This window comes from Podarcis pityusensis (genome assembly GCF_964106645.2).
Source record: "Podarcis pityusensis genome assembly, chromosome: 1".
In the NCBI taxonomy this organism is placed as follows: domain Eukaryota; kingdom Metazoa; phylum Chordata; class Lepidosauria; order Squamata; family Lacertidae; genus Podarcis; species Podarcis pityusensis.
In genome coordinates this window covers 35,854,040-35,873,064 of record NC_138028.1, presented here as the reverse complement: position 1 = coordinate 35,873,064, position 19,025 = coordinate 35,854,040, and the positions used below count along the sequence as shown (strand labels likewise).

The window sequence follows — 19,025 nt, the reverse complement described above, 5'->3', positions numbered from 1 at the left end:
TTTTCTTAGCATTTGTTATTATGTTGTGTTTTTATGCATTTTTATATTGTAAACTACCTGATGATGATGATTTATTTATACCCCGCTCATCCGTCTGGGTTTCCCCAGTCACTCTGGGCGGCTCCCAACAGAATATTAAAACAGAATAAAACATCAAACATTAAAAACTTCCCTAAACAGGGCTGCCTTCAGATGTCTTCTAAAAGTCAGATAGTTGTTTATTTCCTTGACATCTGATGGGAGGGCGTTCCACAGGGCGGGTGCCACTACCAAGAAGGCCCTCTGCCTGGTTCCCTGTAGCTTCACTTCTCGCAGTGAGGGAACTCATTTCATTGACTCCACTCTTGTACAATCTGTTCAATGTGTCTGACATCATTACCCTTTTTGACAACACGTTTTTTAGCCACTTCTGGCCTGTGGGTCTAATGAGGCCTGCAAGGCTTTTCCATTTGGCCCACGAGGCCATTTCAGGGAAGCCACACTCATCTCTCCATCACCCAAAGAAGGAAAGACACAGATTGGGTTGCAGAGGAACAATTGTGAGTGCACACTAAGCTTTGAGAGTTCGGTGCTATTTGAATATGGTGTATAACATGCAGGTCCTGCTACCCTCTTTCTCCTTACGCGAAAGAATCAGTTATCCAAACATACCCTCCCCCTCTCCTTTTTATGAGGATTACGTGCTCTGGGATCCCGCAGCTAATTCTCCCCTGATCTCCTCACTGGCCCAAATAGGACTAACTTAACCAGCTAGCCCTAGTGATCATCTAATGTTTATTTAAATTGATTTTTGAATTCTGAATTTATTGTTATTCACGTTTTATACTGTATTTTATGCTGTTTTTTGTTGCCTCAATTAAGTGTTTTAAATTTGTTGTTAGCCGCCCTGAGCCTGGTTTTCTGAACTGGGAAGTGCAGGGTATAAATAAAAATTTATTATTATTAATAATAATAATAATAACAACAACAACTAATTATGCCCAAACATCGCTATACGCACCACACCCAGAGTTTGCCCACATTCTTACTTCCTTACTTGTTTGTGCTCTGCTGCTTGGCTACAGCCATTTCAGGAAGAAACCATGGAAGCGGGGGGGGGGGGGGAGATAGGAGAAATGATGTACAGTTGTACCTTGGATCCCGACCCCCTTGCAAGTCGTACGTTTTTGCTCCTGAACGCCACAACCCCGGAAGTGAGTGTTCCGGTTTGCGAACTATTTTTGGAAGCCGAACGCCTGACAGTGCTTCTGCAGCTTCTGATTGGCTGCAGGAGCTTCCTGCAGCCAATCAGAAGCTGCGCTTTGGTTTCCGAATGTTTTGGAAGTCAAACGGACTTCCGGAATGGATTCTGTTCGACTTCCAAGGTACGACTGTATTAGACATGTTCCCATAGGAATCAGTGAAAATTGTGGATTAGTTACGTGAACACTCACCTAATGAACCATTTCCAGGGAATACATTGTGCTCAGTAAGTGGGACCTGTGTGTATCTTGTTGCGCTGCTTTCGGAAGGGGTGGGATACACTCAAGCAATTGAGCTCCTGCGTGTGTTTACTCCCTGCTGAAAGCAGTGGAACACAGTAAAGCACCAAATTGAGGCCACCTCAACAAAGGAAACATCGGGAGCACACTCTTGAGTCTACTCTTGCAGACACAGCTTTGCATTACCTGTGCCTTTTCTGGTGTATGCTTCTGTTTTTAGCTAATTCATTACTCATTTCACCCAAACACAGAATGATGCTTAGAGTTTACTGTTGTGTTTTGGCTCTTGAGTACTGCAAGACCTGCTCCCTGCCTTGCAGGCCTTTTCCCACCTGGCCAAGAGGGCGGGGCCCTGATTGACTCCAGCTACAAAAGCTGAGGCTGCTGAATGGACTCTTGGGCTGGGGTATTGTTTAGGGGTTTTTGTTGTCTGGGGCGGGGGGGTGTTGTTGCTATTATTGATATTAATTTTTGCATCTTTATTTTAGATCTTAAGATTTATATGAAAATTGTTCAGTTTGTTATTATTTTGTTTTATTTATTGCTTATTACTACTTTGTTATGTTTGCGATTACGTAATTTTTTTCCACGTTGTAAGCTGCCTTGACCGTGGTTTTAACGATGGAAAGGCGGCATACAAATAAAATGATGTATGTCTCTTTGTAATTAAGCATGGACTGGTCTGAAATAAATGAACAACGAATTGTAGGTTTTAGACAACAGGCAGTCAACTTTTGAAAGGTCATGCTTTTTAAGGACAGTCCCCTACCACTTTGAACTCCAGGAAGCTAATAAAATGGGCATAATGTTCTTTCACAAGCAATTAATCTAGATTAAACCATGTTGGCTACTTTGTGCCCCTGACTCATTTCTCTGATATGCATTTTAAATTAATAAATATTCAGTTGCTTGGGTCTCTGTGCTAATCTGACCTCAGTGGTTGGGCAGCCACGTCACGACTACTGAGGAAGGTTTCTACTGGCACAGGGGACAACTGGCTTGAAACCAGAGTGCTAGAATGCCCCTGTATTAACCTGTTAGGCTTTTATGTCAATGGTAGCATCTGATGGAGCTTTGAAGCCAACAGAATTTCCCCACCTCACCCCCCACACTCCACCCCCAGACCATGATTCTGAACCCTTGCTCTGTGACCTGCACAGGGCTTTATATTTATATATATTTATATATACAGTATATGTAACATAAGCAGGTGATCCTTGGTCTGTGGTACTGGTGCTAAGAGACCTGCTAGACTATAGTATGTTTGACCCATACATTTAAAATTCATTCTTTCCTGCTTCATCCGTGGCCTTTTCTAGGTTGACTGGCACCAGCTGGATTATCTGGTAATTGACATGCCACCTGGGACAGGAGATGTACAACTGTCAATCTCACAGAACATCCCAATTGCAGGTATCTTTTTTATGGACTTACCGTGCAAGCCTAGTTGTGCCTACTCAGAAGTAAGTGCTGTAGAATTCAGTGGGGTATATTCCTTGCAGCCTTAGTTGTGATTAAAGATGAAAAGCGCCAAGAGGCTTTTTGAATGGCAGTAACAATTTCTTAACTTTAGGTGGCATCTAAAGGGATCCAGAGTGGTGGAGCCATTTCACAGTTTGTCTCATCCCTCTGTGTTGTCCTTTCAGAATGCCTGCCCGCCTCCCTCCATCAGAAAAGGTCTTAACTCCCATGAGTTGAAAAATTAGCCATACATTAAACGTCTCCTATTTTCCCTTTAAATCTTAAATTATTTTGGCTCTGGAATTTAAAGAGCAGTTTGATTTGAGGGTGGGAGGAGTGATGGGGAAAGGGATCTTGAGTAGCAAATATTGAACATACAGGTTGTATTTTATTGTTGTGACCTGGTCTGAGATTTGCTCAGTGATGAAGGGGGCGATAAAAGTTTTGCAAATAATGATGTCTGAAGTGAAGAACCATGTTTTGCAGTCACCTGGTGAAGTGGAGTTGGAAACAATGCTTTTAAGTGAATTGGCAAACAACAGTAAATGTTTCCAATTCATATACAAACACTGGGTAGCAGCTAGGTGATCAGTATGAGATATTTCTGTGGTCCCCAAGTAGCAGCCATGCACACCCTAGCATGCTCAGCCTGCCAAGGCCCCCAACTCCCTATACATCTTGTTGAAAAAATGTATATAATTACTCTAAAAAAGAATAATTAAGATAAATTACTGATTAGACTATTGTGGAGAGACCACTTCACACCAGAAGCTGTCTGGCTTGGTTTGCAAAGAAGCAATTTAGATATAGCCAGAAGGAATCCTGCATTGCAGAGCTTTTAAAGTAGGCTTAGATGTCTCTTTCTGTTTGCCTTATAAGAATCGAACTGTTTTCAGTAAACTGGCTTTTTGCTATTGGCGGAGGGCTGTATAAATAACACTAGCCATAAGTTGGTTTTTATTGAATAATGTTGAAGGCAGAGCAACGAATTTCTATATACAAGATTGTTGAGAAAATGTGAGCCAGCGTCAGTACATGTCAAAAGAAGCATAATCCAGGCAATGTCTTGTTCATTCAATCATCCTTAAAGTAGTTCATCTCTGAAAAGTGATTAGGTAAAAATTATACATTCTGCTTAAGCAGAGCTGTTTCTCAAGTGAATTTCAGTCGCATTTGCTGATTTTAATGATCAAAATAATTTCATACTTATCAATCCTATTAATCCTGCAGAGGCAATACTGCTTAAGGGGGAAGAATTTGAATCCTGTTTCTCAATGAGATTGTCACATATTTGATTTATGAATATTTTACTATGAATGAATGAATGAATAAATGTGTTGGGAACTGTTAGGGAGTGGGAGGGAAGGAGTAATTGCTAAGTAGGAAATCATGTTTATCTCAACTATAATGGTGGGTTTTTATATGTTTGGTTAGGTGTAGGCAGGTTCCAGAATTGGAAGTTGCCTGAAATGCCTGTAGTAACTTGTGGACTTTAACTACAGTACTAACCATGTGAAAAGAAAGCAATTGAGTTAATGGAGGCAAAGTTGTAATTTCAAGTCATTGGTTTTCAGTGGCTGCTTCGCCATAGTACAAAGTGCTTTCACTTGCGTAAGTTGAGGCACCGTATTTTCACTGATTCCCTCCCACCCATGAAAACTTTTCCAAAGGGTTGGGAGATGCCTTTGATCGGAAGGGGAAATGACATAGAGAGCTGCAGAATATCTGGTTCCCCAATTTGCATGAACGGAGGCACTTTCTGCTCAAGCAAAGCCACCATTAATCTTTAATAGCGTTCAATATGTGTTTGCGCATGGCAGTGTTCTGTGGAACGAAACAGCCTAATTAAGCTCAATACTAGCATTCTTGACAATATTGGCTGTAACAATGGCATATATTTCCTTTCCCTAGGGGCTGTGATGGTGTCCACTCCTCAGGATATCGCTTTACTGGATGCACGCAAAGGAACGGAGATGTTCAAAAAAGTGAATGTGCCGGTGAGCCTTTACAAATGCAAGCTTTGTATTTAATGGGTATGTTTTAAGATGGGCATATGTGGTCCAGGGGCCAGACTGGTCACCAGAGCATTTTTTTTTCATCTGGCCCCTGGAGGCCCTGTCAACTTTTAACCAAGGGATGGTGATTTTTTTTTTTTTACCTGCAATTCAATCTTAAGGGAAGACCTGCAGCTTAGTGGGTAGAGTGCATGGTTTGCATGCCAAAGGTATCCAGTTTGATCCTTCATGGGTCTGGGAAAAACTGCCAGCTGCAGTGGGTGGATGGTCTGATTTCAGTATAAATATACCGAAGAAAGTCACAATTTTGCTTATAAGTAAAATCACTTTTCTTCAAAGTTGAAGGAAACCCACAAGGCTAATTGTTCTGCCATTGTAAAGCAATTAGTATTAGATGCATGGTGTCTGACCATTTGTGATCAATCTGTGGAGCAGGTTTTTGACTCGCCCCCACAAAGCCATTTGAATAATACAGTGGTACCTTGGGTTACAGATGCTGTAGGTTACAGGTGCTTCAGGTTACAGACTCCACTAACCCAGAAATAGCACCTTGGGTTAAGAACTTTACTTCAGGATGAGAACAGAAATCACGCGGCGGCGGCATGGCGGCAGTGGGAGGCCCCATTAGCTAAAGTGGTACCTCAGGTTAAGAACAGTTTCAGGTTAAGAATGGACCACCAGAACGAATTAAGTTCTTAACCCGAGGTACCACTGTAGTGGCCATTTAGATAATACCATCTTAATAGTACAGAAGGTGATAGTACCTGTTCTCTAAGAAGTTTATGTTTTTCATATGTTCTAGTTGTTGATACTTTTTTGGGGGAAGAAACTTGCCTGTATCATATAAATAACAGATGAGCTCTGAGGTGATAGCAAAATTATTTCAGAAGTGAATTGTGGGTGTACTGCTTTGCTATACTAAAATTCAGCCTTTGTAATCCTAAATATACTACAGTACAAATTAACCTGAAAGTTGCCAGCTATACTCCTACATAGCACACATGCAGTTTTCCCTTATTTAGGCATATTTGAGAAGTTTGAACGAATGAGTTTTCCATACAGAGAATTTAAACTTTTAGCTGCATGGCTAGCAAGGATGAATACAAATTCATGGACCTCCTAGGTCTGGCACTTTCAAGACCTGCCATAAACCAGGGGAGTTGAAAATGAAGGACAGTAAAGGGTGCCAGTTGATGCAGATCTTGAGAGTGACATTGTTACTTTACAGTGCTTCATAAGCAAACAAATTGAAAGCTCCCCCCCCACCCCAGACAATGGGGGAAGACAGCAAAGATGAGTAGGGGAAAATATTTTTTTGAGAGACACCATTCTCAGATATTTTAATCTGGTCTTCAGAGTTGGTGAGGGTTTCTACCACATGTTTCTCCTCTCACTGCCAACAAACCCATCTTTTGATTTGAAACATACAAAATCTGAGAGACAGTAATATTCATTGGAAGAACCACTGATGGTTAAGTATGAAGCTAATGGTTAAACATGGTAATACTTTAAAGCACAATGAAATATGGAGAAGTAAATAATAAATCAAAGGAGGTATGTGTTATTTCACAGTGTGTTATACTTGTACAGCTAGTACTTAATCAAGACACAGCTTAGACAAAAACCCATAAAAAGGCTGTTTATCTTCTGCAGTTCCTTACAGAATTACTCATAGAATTTGGTATCTGGGGCAGGATGTTCCTGAGAACAGAACAAAAGTCTCATTATAAAATAGCACGGGCTGAAAGTTATCGGGACATCGCTGGTATACATACTATATAACAAGTCAGTTTCAGTCATTTCCACACTGTTGGCTCCCCCCCCCCTTTTTTTTTGGTAGACCTGTTTCATTTAAAGATGAAAGTGTTTCAAGACAGATAAACAAATTATAAATAGGACAGAGCTGAAGTGCATTGCTTTTCCGTGAATATGTTTAGCAGCGTCAAAAAACTTTATCCACACCCCTGGTGACCTCCAGAATTTTATATGAAAGGGTTCAAACATGTTTGCCAGCACAGGAAGTATTGCCCTCATTCTTACAATGTTTGCCCTCCGTGATAGCATCAAAGAGCCAAATATACATAGTGCCATGGCGCCGTATTCCATAGGAGTGGCAGACCTGTAGCGCTGAGCCAGATCTTTCCCACCAGATCCAGTGTACTGGCAGCGGCAAAACCTGCACAGAACAATTGCCACCCCAGGGAACATCAGAGCAGATTGGAGTGCTCCTACCTGCTTCTGGAATGCTCAGTCTTGTTATGGTGGCAATGCAAAAAGGAACCAAGATACCTTGTTCTGCTCCAATTTGCCACAAGCGAGGAGGGCGGAGGCGTGGGTTGAGTAGCGCTAGGCAAGAAGGAACACTTTTTAGGTTTCCCCCCTGCTCTGGGAGTGCTGGCCACAGAGTTGGTTTTTTCCTTCCTAAACCTATCAGAGAGCATGGGGGGACTTCAAAGGGCTTTCTTTAAACCCACCATGCCCGTACCATTAGAGCTCTCCAGCGGGAAAGGGACAACGGGTTGGTGGCCTTTGTGCGGCAAGAGTACGAGTGTCTGGGTGCAAATGGCAGTGAGTTTGGGTTGGCAGCGCCCACTTTGGCAGCCCCTACTACTGGCCTTCCAGGAAGAAGAAGGAGCTGGAAGTAGCAGATTGAGCAGGTCATAACAAGGAATTTGGGGTGGGTGGGAATTGGGGTGGTCTTGAAAAGAACATTTTTACCTATGTTTGGCACAGCCCTAATGACAAAATATAGATAACCCACACTATTGCCTACCTTTAAGAACTATTCTTCACGTGATGTACCCTTAAGCTTAATTAAGAATAGTATCAATCTTCTCTGTAAATAGTTTCCTCTTTTTTAAAATTAAACTCTGGCAACTGTGGTGCTGGTTCAATTAGAGCTATGCCCAAGGAGTTCACTTGACTTCTCTTGAAACTGGAGTAGCTTATACTGAGAATGTACTAAGTATCTGATATGGAATCAGAGCTGAAATATCTCATTGGGCATTTGATATTTAGCATCAGTATAATATTATCTTTGATGCAGTTGAGTTGCATCTTATGCTTGCTTCAGCAGCATATATACATAACCAGCTCCATTTCAGATCCATTCCAGCCCTTTTCTTCTGCCTCTGTCTCCCTCTGCTCCTCCCTTCTGCTTTCATCATCCTCTGCCTGCCTGCCTGCGTGCGTGCCTCCTCCTCCTCCCTTCTGCTGGTTGGGGAGAGGGAAGGCAGTGGAGACACAAGGCAGGCTCCCACCTGCCAGCCAAGGAAAAGGTAATTTTGGTTAGACATGCAACCCGTGAAACAAACCCTTGTGTATATGATACGTTGCAACTGTACTTCCCATCCGTGTTTGGTATGACACTGTATGCTCTGCCTGAACCTCATATGATGACAAAACCAAAACACCACACTTTAATGCCACAGGTGAAAATGCAGTCAAATAAGCTCCCTTCAGCTTCAATTATCCAATGCATGAGGTGGGCAGTGGGGATGAGCATGCTAGCTTTGCCCCCCCCCCCCATTCCCCTCAACTTGTGCAAGGAAGGTGACTGCGTGAAGCAGTGAGCCTTCTGTATCTGTGGAGACGCTCTGCACATTTTGGAACCCTGATTTTCTAAGATTCTGTTGTGTTTGGGGTGCCTTCACAGATACAGGCAGCTCCCTGCTTTGCACAGTCGCCCTCCGTGAACTGAGGGTGACAGGAACGAAAAGTGGAGGTGGGCAGAGCTAGCATGTTTCTCCGGACTGCCCCTGGCGTTGCTTGGAACATGCTGCATGCTCAAAGCTCATCAAACTGCCTAATAACTGAAAAGCCTGCCTAAACAAGTAGCTGGGCAAAACTTACAGATAATTTTTCAGGGCTGGGTTATTTGAAATAGTTATTTCCCACCTCTCCTGTGCTCAAGGCAACTCACACAATATTTCATAAAAAGTAAACATTGGGGGGGGGGGGATACAGCAGCAGTCATCAAGACACCTTCAGCTCACAAAAGACTTCCTAAACAGATGGGTTTCATAGCTGCTCCTAAAGGCAAGAAGATTGTTGCACAACTACTCAGCTTCTTACTGCGGCTGAGCTGATTTCCTGCAATTATGATATTCAAACAGGATATCTGAAGAGTAGCTCTCTCTCTCTCTTGGTGATCACTCATGGCCAAGTAAGATTGTCTTCCATGAACGCAGGTCCTGGTGCCCGTAGGGTCCCATCTTCTTGGTGAAATTATATTTGAAGTAAACCTTCTATTGTCAACAGAATACTTCTTTCACCATAATCATGGTGCAGGGGTGATTTCAGGGTGGATGGGTTTACAGCTGGGGAGGGGAGATTTGTGGCAGGCATGCTGTGCCCATATGGTTTTCAAATGTGCCCATGGGGCCCACAAAGGTTGGCAAACCATGATCTAGAGCATTTACGGGATGGTTAGGGCTGACTGAGTGCCAGATGGAAATAGGGAGGAGGGATGCTCTGCTGTATATGTGACAGACACAGACTATACAAAAGAACAGACTGCTTTGTTGACTTCTAATTAGGGCCTCTTTAAAAATGGATGTTGGCCAGACCATAGAAATTAAGATCAAATGAGCCTGGTTCATAGCTGTATTACAAGAGCCAAACCATTCTCATAACTGCGACCGCAGACTGCAGCCGTAGTCAACCTATATGCTGGCAGGGGAGGTGAGTGTATGTATGGACAGAGGTGTGTTTGACAGTTTTTACGGCAGCCAATTGCCTTGAATGTGAACGCTAGGTTTCAGTGGAAAAGTGGCTTGCTCATTCAGCCCAGTGCAACATAAACTGTCAAAAACACCTCTGGATATGCACACACTTCTTCCCAGCTCATGCACACTGCCGCATAGAATTGCAGCCCTAATCTTGTGCTGCATACCAAAATCAGTTATTTTGTATGCATTTGTTTTACAGTTTGGCTATATGTGTTTTAAATATTTATACTGTGCCTCCAAGTATTACTATTAGATATGAAAGGAGAAGAGACATAATATTTGTTGTACTTTTTCCTCAATTGTTATGCGCTAAGACACACTGAATTGGTACAGGGAGAGGCAGAAGCTATGGAAAACAGTGGTGACAAAGGTCAGCTTCCTCCTCTCATCTTATAGCCAGGCCCAGAAGCCCCTTTGCTGTAGAGATGAAATTGCTGTGTGGTTTCCAACCCATTGTTAGTTTCACCTCAACTCTTATGCTTTTACTTAACACTACAAAATGGCTGCTACCTACAGGCTTTGATGCTCTGCTGGTGTTACCCAGAATTTTATCCCTCCGTGAACCCACTGAGTGACAACATTGCTTCCTCCAGCCATTACCACCCTGGGAATTCCCAACTTTTGATCTTAGACACCACCCTGTGGTTTATGAGTGTTTGCAAAAGGCAACATTCCAGAAGATGAGAGATACATATGTGCACCCCTAGATTGCCTTTCAGTAAGTTCTTTTGAATTCTGGCTTCTGTCCTAGTGAACTTCCAGTATGCACATCCAAATGTCCTTTATGCAGAAATCAACCCAGTTTAATAAGTATCCATAATTGGGCTTGGTGAGTTTTCTTTTGGGAGGGGGTTCATTGCCATATGTACTTTTGGGGATTCCTCATACAGTCGTATCTCGGCTCCCGAACGCCTTGGGAGTTGAATGATCTTGGCAGTCCCGAACAATCAAAAACTGGAAGTGAGTGTTCCGGTTTTTGAATGTTCTTTTGGAAGCCAAACGTCTGACGGGGCTTCCACGGCTTCCAATCAGAAGCCATTCTTTGGTTTCTGAATGTTTCGGAAGTTGAACGGACTTCCGGAACGGGTTCTGTTCAACTTCCGAGGCACGGCTGTATTTGAATTTAGCAAGCATAGCACACATGTGCTAGGTTTATATTACACCAAACTCTTAAGTTAGCCTCAGAAATATAATTTGAAACACTGAGTTCAAATCTGATGATAATAAATAGGCTTAATACCGCAAGTAAGAGAGGCGATTCTAATGTTTTCCTAGGCTTGGGCAAAGGGGAGAGAAACTCTAGTGTGCAGAATGTGGTTTGAGTGATGAATAAAATATAATTAGTCTCCCCCCCCACTGTCCTCATTAAGAAAGAAAGAATTGATGTTACATACAGCCTTGCTAACCTTCCTGACAGGTTTTCTAAGTTAACTCAGTTCATTTAGCTTTTAAAGCGACATCTAATATAAGTGCATTAGGTTTTCCTTCAGTAATTTGTCACATCATGCCAGATGTCATTATTTCTGTTGTTTGATTTTTAAATATGTTTCTCTTCTTTAGAGTGAAAAGAAAATCATAGTTCTTTCCTCCCTTCTCCCCACCCCCCCTTGTAAGTGATCCAATGAAACTGATGCTTTAAGGGCATAGATAATATTACAGAGAATGTTCAGTTTTCCTTTAGCTTTGGAATAATTTGGCTACTAACAATGAGTTCACATTCAATCGTCAGTCAAGGCAGCAGATAGCCTTATTTATTTAGCCTGTTGCTCTCAACATACCTACTTGAGAGTAAGCCTCATTGCACAAAGTTGGATGTACTTCTGAGCGTACATGCTTAGAATTGCACTGTTTGTTTAGCTCACATCATTTTTTGCAGAGGTTTTAAGCTCATTTGTTTGGCGTGAGTTGGAGCTGAGAGACTTAGAAAGTTCACAGTTTTGAATTTGAGAAAGAGTAGCTCTGACTCGTCAGAGCTTGAAGCATAATAATAATAATAATAATAATAATAATAATAATTTATTATTTGTACCCCGCCCATCTGGCTGGGTTTCCCCAGCCACTCTGGGTGGCTTCCAACAAAGATTAAAATACATTAAAACATCAGTCATTAAAAACTTCCCTAAACAGGGCTGCCTTCAGATGTCTTCTGAACGTTAGGTAGTTGTTTATCTCTTTGACATCTGATGGGAGGGCATTCCGCAAGGCGGGAGCCACTACCAAGAAGGCCCTCTGCCTGGTTCCCTGTAACTTGGCTTTCAGGGAGGGAACCGCCAGAAGGTCCATGGCAGTTGCTCCTTTTGAGTGGGCAGTGATTTGAAATGGACGCTGCTTACCGATTTTCTTTCTGCTTGCTCAACCTGTGAATTGTTAATAAAGAGCTACTCATCAGAACTATAATCTTCCCAAAGTAACTGATCCTGCCTGGGATCTTCTTACTGCTCAGAGAATGGTTTGTACAAAAAACATAATTGTAATGGATGGAATTTCGTGTTGCGCTATGACAGATCTTCTGTCTACATAAACAGCCTGCCAAATGGAACAATCCTGTCTCTTCTCCCCCTGCACACAGCCCTCCAGAAGCGCTGATTTGGGCACCAGATTGTGGGTGCCCAGCAGTGTGCACATTGCTCTGCCACCACTGCCATTGCAGTGGCGCCAGAGAGCCAGCAGAGGTAAGGCACTGAGCAGTGGCAGCCAAGCAGCCCGCATGTGTGCGACATGACAGTGGGGCACCCCCAGTGGAAATTTTGTGGGTGGTGCCCAGGCACCCAGGTCCCCCAGAGATGGCACCAGTGCTACCCCTGGGTGTTTCCCCAGTCCTCTCCCCCCCGAGCCAGTGGGGGTGGAATGGGGAGTTTGGGGAGAGAGGAGGGGGAGGAAATCCCTGGTGCACAAGTGGAAGTCATTGCATAGGGCTTCTGCTGACAGGGTTCGTTAGAGTAATCCTGCACAACATATTTTATAGCATGCTTCATTATCCTATTCATGATGTCAAAATTATGAAATGCAGACATGAGAATAATTTCCCTACTATCTAGAGTGGGGGCACAGCTTTTCTTTTATGAGTAATTGGTAAGTGTCTGGATTTATTTCTGTAAGGTTGGCTAGTTGGAAGAAACTAACCTTTTCTATTTTTTATTTGCCAGGTTTTGGGGCTTGTTCAAAACATGAGCCTTTTCCGGTGCCCAAAATGCAAACACGAAACCCACATTTTTGGAACTGATGGTGTGAGGAATCTAGCCTGTGATCTTGGTCTGGATGTTTTAGGTAAGAATGTGGTGATTGAAAGTATTAAATAAGAAAGAAATAGAATTAAATCCAGAATTATTTGATTGCTGTTTAATCCTTTTGAAATAAATGGACTTCAGGCACTCAACTTCTGGCAGTGTGTTCAGGACTACTGTGTTATATAGAAGGAAATGCAGAATATGAATTATTTGGCCTTCATCCTCCACATCCACTGATTCACATCATACATGTTTCCAAGTACAGTGTTAATATGATTGGACTTGCATGTACCACATCATAGGAACCTTTTTTCTGATGAAATTGTCTTCAGAAAGATCTGACTCTTTAAAAGAGGGAGCAAGGGAGAGAAAGAAGGTTGTTGTAGTGATCTTCTGTTTCCTGAAAGAAGATGGCTTATCGGCTGGATGAGAAGCAGGTCTCCCAAGTTCTTCAGCTGGGGTGGAACAGACCTTCCCCAGCCAGGTTTCTTGCGAGGGTGGCTCCCCATGGTTGGATTTGTAGGGAACAGTTCATATGGCTCCATATCCCTCACCCTAGTTGAGGATGAGTGATAGATGCAGGAAGATAGGACTGAGGGGCGGGGGTCCACAGCAAAGAGATTTAGTCAGACCAACAGATTTACAAACTTTAGGTAAGAGTGGGTTGGTTTAACCCCACCTGCCCTTATTCTACCATACTGTCCGATCAAGGCTCTATAAGTTGCACCTTCCCTAGATGAACTTTGCCATTTGAGGCCGTTACCTGTTGCTGCCCATCTTGTGGTTTCTGATGGCTTACCTGGTCAGGATGCAAATGCAACAGCTTCTGTTGTCTTAACCTCTGGCTGCAGCCTTCATATTTCAACCTCAGGTGTGTCATTAGCAAGAGGAGCTACACATTTTTCTTCCCACAGCTTGGCTTCTTTCTCAAAAACTCCTACCACCACCACCATCCCTTTCCCCATATATCCTCTGTCCACTGACTCCTCTCACCTCACAGCTCCCTCTCTGCCTTTAACCCTGGTCTGTAGCTCTGCCTGCCATGGCCCCTTTCCCCCAACCTACTGCTTTCTTTCAACAACTTGCTCTGCTCTGGAGCCCCTTCAGACTGTAGCTCTCTCAGCTCATAGGATAGCAACACAGTTATGGCTGAGCGGAGCAGCCACGAGGGCAATTTGACCAGGAGAATCTGGCCCTCCACGCTGAAAATAATTAACAGTCCCCGATGAAAATAATTCTTCTGTGTTGAAGCCTGCAATGTTTCAGGTATAAGCTGGTAATGAAATGTAAAATGTGGCATACCTCAATTAAGCTGGTAAATGAGATAATTGTGCCTGCTAATGATTTATATTTTCACACCGTGCTGTAATTATATCAGTTCATACAGATTATCCATTTAGAACCAGGAAGTGAACTTCATAAAAAAAAAAAATTGTCATAGAAGCATTAGGGGCTGACAGAGACCTAGCAGAGCAAGGAAATCCATAATTAAAAGTACACAGTTGGGTTAGCTTGGCTGTCTGCTGGAAGCGTAATGAGGATTAGAGTCTGGGATCTTGTTTCAGCTGTCACTGGTACTGACTACTGGTAAGAAGCCTCCCATGGCAAAACGTCCCACAATTAGAGTTGATTCATGGTCCTTCTGACGTGCACCTATACATTGGAGCACATAATTAGTGTAGAGTCATCTGCATCGGATATGCCAGATAGTCATGAAACACGATTGCATCCAAAGTAACACTGATCAGCATGTTCCATCAGTGCGAGGGTTTTGAATTATTGAATTATAGAGTTGGAATGGACCTCAAGAGTCATCTAGTCCAACCCCCTTCAATGCAGGAATCGCAACTAAAGCATCCATGACAGATGGCCATCCAACCTCTGCTTAAAAACCTCCAAGGAAGGAGAGTCCACAACCTCCCAAGAGAGACCGTTCCACTGTCAAAGAGCTCTTACTGTCAGAAAGTTCTTCCTGATGTTTAGTCAGAATCTCCTTTCTTGTAACTTGAATCCATTGGTTGAAGTCAAACCCTCTAGAGCAGGAGAAGACAAGCTTGCTCCATCTTCTATGTGACAGCCCTTCAGATATTTGAAGGTGGCTATCATATCTCCTCTCAGTCTCCTCTTTTCCAGGCTAAACATACCCAGCTCCCTCAAACATTCCACATAAGGCTTGGTTTCTGCTTGCAAAACAGGATTCCCCTCTGTAAATACCTTCTGGGGTTCCCCCAATCCCCTAGAGGAGATTTGTGTATGGGGGGTCCCCAATCTAATGCTTCTGGCTCCCCAAGACCACTGATTTTGACATCAGTAGCAAAAGGTAAAAAGAAATAAAGCAAGAATGGCATTGGGACAGAGAGGTTTAAATTTCTCCACCAGCCCAGCACCTTGATAAGGATCTAAATGGCATCTTCTCCGTCATCAGTTTGATCCTTTTACAAGCAAGCAAAGGATAATAACCCCTTCTCCTCAGTTGATATACACATATAAGTTGAGGAGAGGACTGTGCAAGTGGGCATCTGAGATGACTGATAAGCCCCCCACCTCAGTGGCGTAGCCAAGGATGAATGCAGTCCTTTGGCCAAATAATGGTTAGTAACCCCTGGAAAAGTGTAAAACAGCAGACAACAATTTATAGATATGTAGGAATGAACTTTCAACATCAAGAATATTTTATACAGCTTCTGCTGTGTGTTTTCTAAATTTTAAACATCAGGTATCAATATTGGTTATCCTTCACAGGTTACCTTAACTTGTTTTCATTTAAGGCCCAAGCCCAATATTTGTAACAAACTTCATGTAACAAACAGGGTACCCAATACTTCTGAGAAAGGGATGGAATCACTGCAGAATCGTAGGTGACTGACTTTTGAGAACTTGGACTGAGCTGCTGGATCCCCAGGCCCAACCTTTCATCACAGCAAGGGGACAAACAGGGGCTTTTGTCTCATGGATGGCAGAGTTGTGGCTCCGGCCTAGGACGCTGCATTAGCTGTGGCAAATGCACCATCAGCTATAGAATAATGGCAGTGTAGCTTTCTGCTCCAGCACCAAGGAAGTCTCTTTACCCATGGGCCTCTGCACCTGTGGAGAGGGCAGTCCACAGCATCATTTAGCTCCTCAGTCACCCTTGCAGGGAGCATCAGATTTCTCCCTTAAAATTGCTTTCTGTACAGCTATTCTTACCATTTTATATATAGATTTGATTTATATTCAGCTGTTGCGTAATAATTGTCATTGTTGGAATCTGAAAAAGTTTTAATTTTCCACAAGAGATTTTTGTTTTTAAAGGATGGGACCATCCTGTGTGTTATTGTGCCATTTTTCTTTATTTCCGTGGCGGTCCCCTGCTGATTAGAAAAGCACAATACGCAGTTGTTAACTGTTGGAAGGGAAATTAATTGAATATGTAACAAGCACTTAATTAAATCAGTGGTTCCCTAATAACAATAACACTTCCTTTCATTTTGGCAATTAAATATTTAAGCCTGTATTTGAATATTGATTAGGATGTTACAGTTGTGGAAATCAGCAGGGAATGAACTGCAGTACCGAAGAAATAACTTGGGGCATGAACAAGCTGGAAGCTGGGAAACTTTACTGCGGACCTGCTCTGTGAGCGCTAGGCACTGCATGCATTCGGCTGGCCTTTTAGCTTGAGTTTTGGTATAGCAGGGCCATGGAATTCTGCATTGCAGCACAAATGAATTCAAAGGCAGTTTTTGGTTCCAGACCAGAGTGGAGACTGGAAAGAAAACAGAATGCCCAGTGGTGCATGGAAGTCCGACATGCTTTCTTTTGTCACCCTAAATAGGTCATCGTCTATGAATTTTTGTTCCCATTGGGTAATTGCAGCAGACAAAAAGGGAAAAGACTCTCCATTTCCGTAGATGACTGTAAGGCAGGGTTCTATCTAGCAGTAAAATAAAAAAATATGAATAATGTTTCTTTAACAAATAGTTTGAATGACTTTGGCAGTGCATGTATTTCAGCTGATTTTCATTCAAGTGTTGCTACTTACTGCGCTGAAATATGAGTAACACCATTGCTAGTTGAATTTAGGGCATGTATAAAATATTGAGCTTAAATGTCAATTTATGCTCTTCATACAGGTGACATTCCTCTACATGTCCACATAAGAGAAACATCTGATGCTGGCAAGCCCATTGTGGTCTCACAGCCTCAGAGTGACGTGGTGAGTTTTAATGTAGTTTGCGTACAAATCTCATCTTGTTCATTTTTGCTTTGTTTATTACAGTGCATGTGCCACAGCTCCCAGCAGAATATTAAAAACAAATAAAACATAAAACATTAAAAACTTCCCTAAATAGGGCTACCTTCAGATGTATTCTAAAAGTCAGATAGTTGTTTATTTTCTTGGCATCTGATGGGAGGGCATTCCACAGGGCTAGCACCACTACCGAGAAGGCCCTTTGCCTGGTTCCCTGTAACCTCGCAGTGAAGGAACCACCAGAAGGCCCTTGGCACTGGATCTCAGTGTCCGGGCTGAATGATGGGGGTGAAGACACTCCTTCAGGTATACAGGGCCAAGGCCGTTTAGGGCTTTAAAGGTCAGCACCAACACTTTGAATTGTGCTCAGAAAGATCCTTGCATGCTAAGAAATAAAAGGAAAATTCAGAAGATTTAATAAATAGACCTTGAAGAACACTTTTCACGTTATTAGAATTATTCATGGACTAGCCGAAGGCCCAGTTCTATCTGATGATGAATGGAATATTAAACCTGCACATATCCATTAGAAAATGGAGATATTTGGAACATGATAAGCACCCTGTGCAATCCAGCTACCATTTTATGCCCCCAAAATGTTCCAAAGTAGGGTGAAAAGAATTTGCTCACTACCTTCCTATACTAATGTCTAATAAGAAAGCCAACAAGATGCAAACAAATTTAAAATGTTACCTGTGCATTATTTTAAAATAGAAAATTAAGATATTTATTGTGTCATATTGTCTGTGCTTAGGAACTCTGAGATACCTGTTTGCCTCCTGTGTTAGGTGATATAGATACATGTGCAGTCCTCATAAGGAACCCAGGCATGCAACTTGCCATGCCTTGTAGTTTCACTGTTGCAACTGGCATAGCTGGCTTCTTTTCAGTTTTAAAATACTTTGCATCATTGGTTATGGAACTGCATTGGTGAAAACTACAATGTACGTCTTGACTCTGCATGTGGTTTTTCTTACCCCCACACAGAATGGTCCCTTTGGAATGTGTCCCTTGTGCTTTTTGTGCTGGAGTGTCTTCAGAAATCATAGTTTAGGAAGTGGCCTGGAAGAGGAACCTGTCTTTATAAATCTGTAAAGTTTTAAAGCAAGATAAAGTTCATGCCTTATTTCTGAAGTTGAGGCCCCAAGGTCTTTTGCAGTCCTCTGTTCATCTGTAGTTACACCTTGATAGCATTTCTGCCATTTCTTGGCTGTTTTATTTCTCTTTGCACTACAGAGCAGGCCTTTGGCCTCCAATAGATGGGTCAGCAAATTGTTAATGTTAAGCTGTCAACTTTTTCCTTTGCTAAGGAAAACGCACACCTTTCTTTGCAGAAAGATGAGCTATAGAAAATCCCATTTAGAAACCTCAAACCGAAAAGAACAGAAAAATCTCTAAACTGAGAACATAGTTTATTAATATGAAGACGGTTCAGAATGATAAATGAGAACTGTAAATTTCTCCTTTCCATTTCCCTCCATTAAAATCTCTTGTTTCACTTCAATCCGTCTTGTGTTGCTTAGAAATGATGGCACAAACAGTTCAATCCAGCTTAATAATCAGATAAATAGTCCATTAGGAAGAAAATGAGTACAGTGGTGCCTCGCAAGACGAAATTAATCCGTTCCGTGAGTCTCTTCCTCTTGCGGTTTTTTCGTCTTGCGAAGCACGGCTATTAGCGGCTTAGCGGCTATTAACGGCTTAGCGGCTATTAACGGCTTAGCGGCTTTAAGAAAAAAGAAACAAACTCGCAAGAACTCGCAAGACGTTTCGTCTTGCGAAGCAAGCCCATAGGGAAATTCATCTTGCGGAACGACTCAAAAAACGGAAAACTCTTTCGTCTAGCGAGTTTTTCGTCTTGCGAGGCATTCGTCTTGCGG

General features: G+C 42.5%; 1 protein-coding gene across 6 annotated transcripts in view; it reads left to right on the top strand.

Moving 5' to 3' along the window:
- Window positions 1-19,025, top strand: part of NUBPL (NUBP iron-sulfur cluster assembly factor, mitochondrial) — a 60,841-nt gene that overhangs the window by 39,554 nt on the left and 2,262 nt on the right. For 5 of the 6 annotated variants that reach the window (XM_080979169.1, XM_080979166.1, XM_080979167.1 and 2 more), the window contains 4 exons: window positions 2,801-2,894; window positions 4,854-4,939; window positions 12,834-12,954; window positions 17,027-17,109. In XM_080979169.1, coding sequence (XP_080835295.1) covers window positions 2,801-2,894; window positions 4,854-4,939; window positions 12,834-12,954; window positions 17,027-17,109 — 384 coding nt within the window. Of the gene's footprint in view, window positions 1-418; window positions 540-2,800; window positions 2,895-4,853; window positions 4,940-12,833; window positions 12,955-17,026; window positions 17,110-19,025 lie in introns of those variants that run through there. The other variant, XM_080979168.1, reaches the window with a different exon arrangement.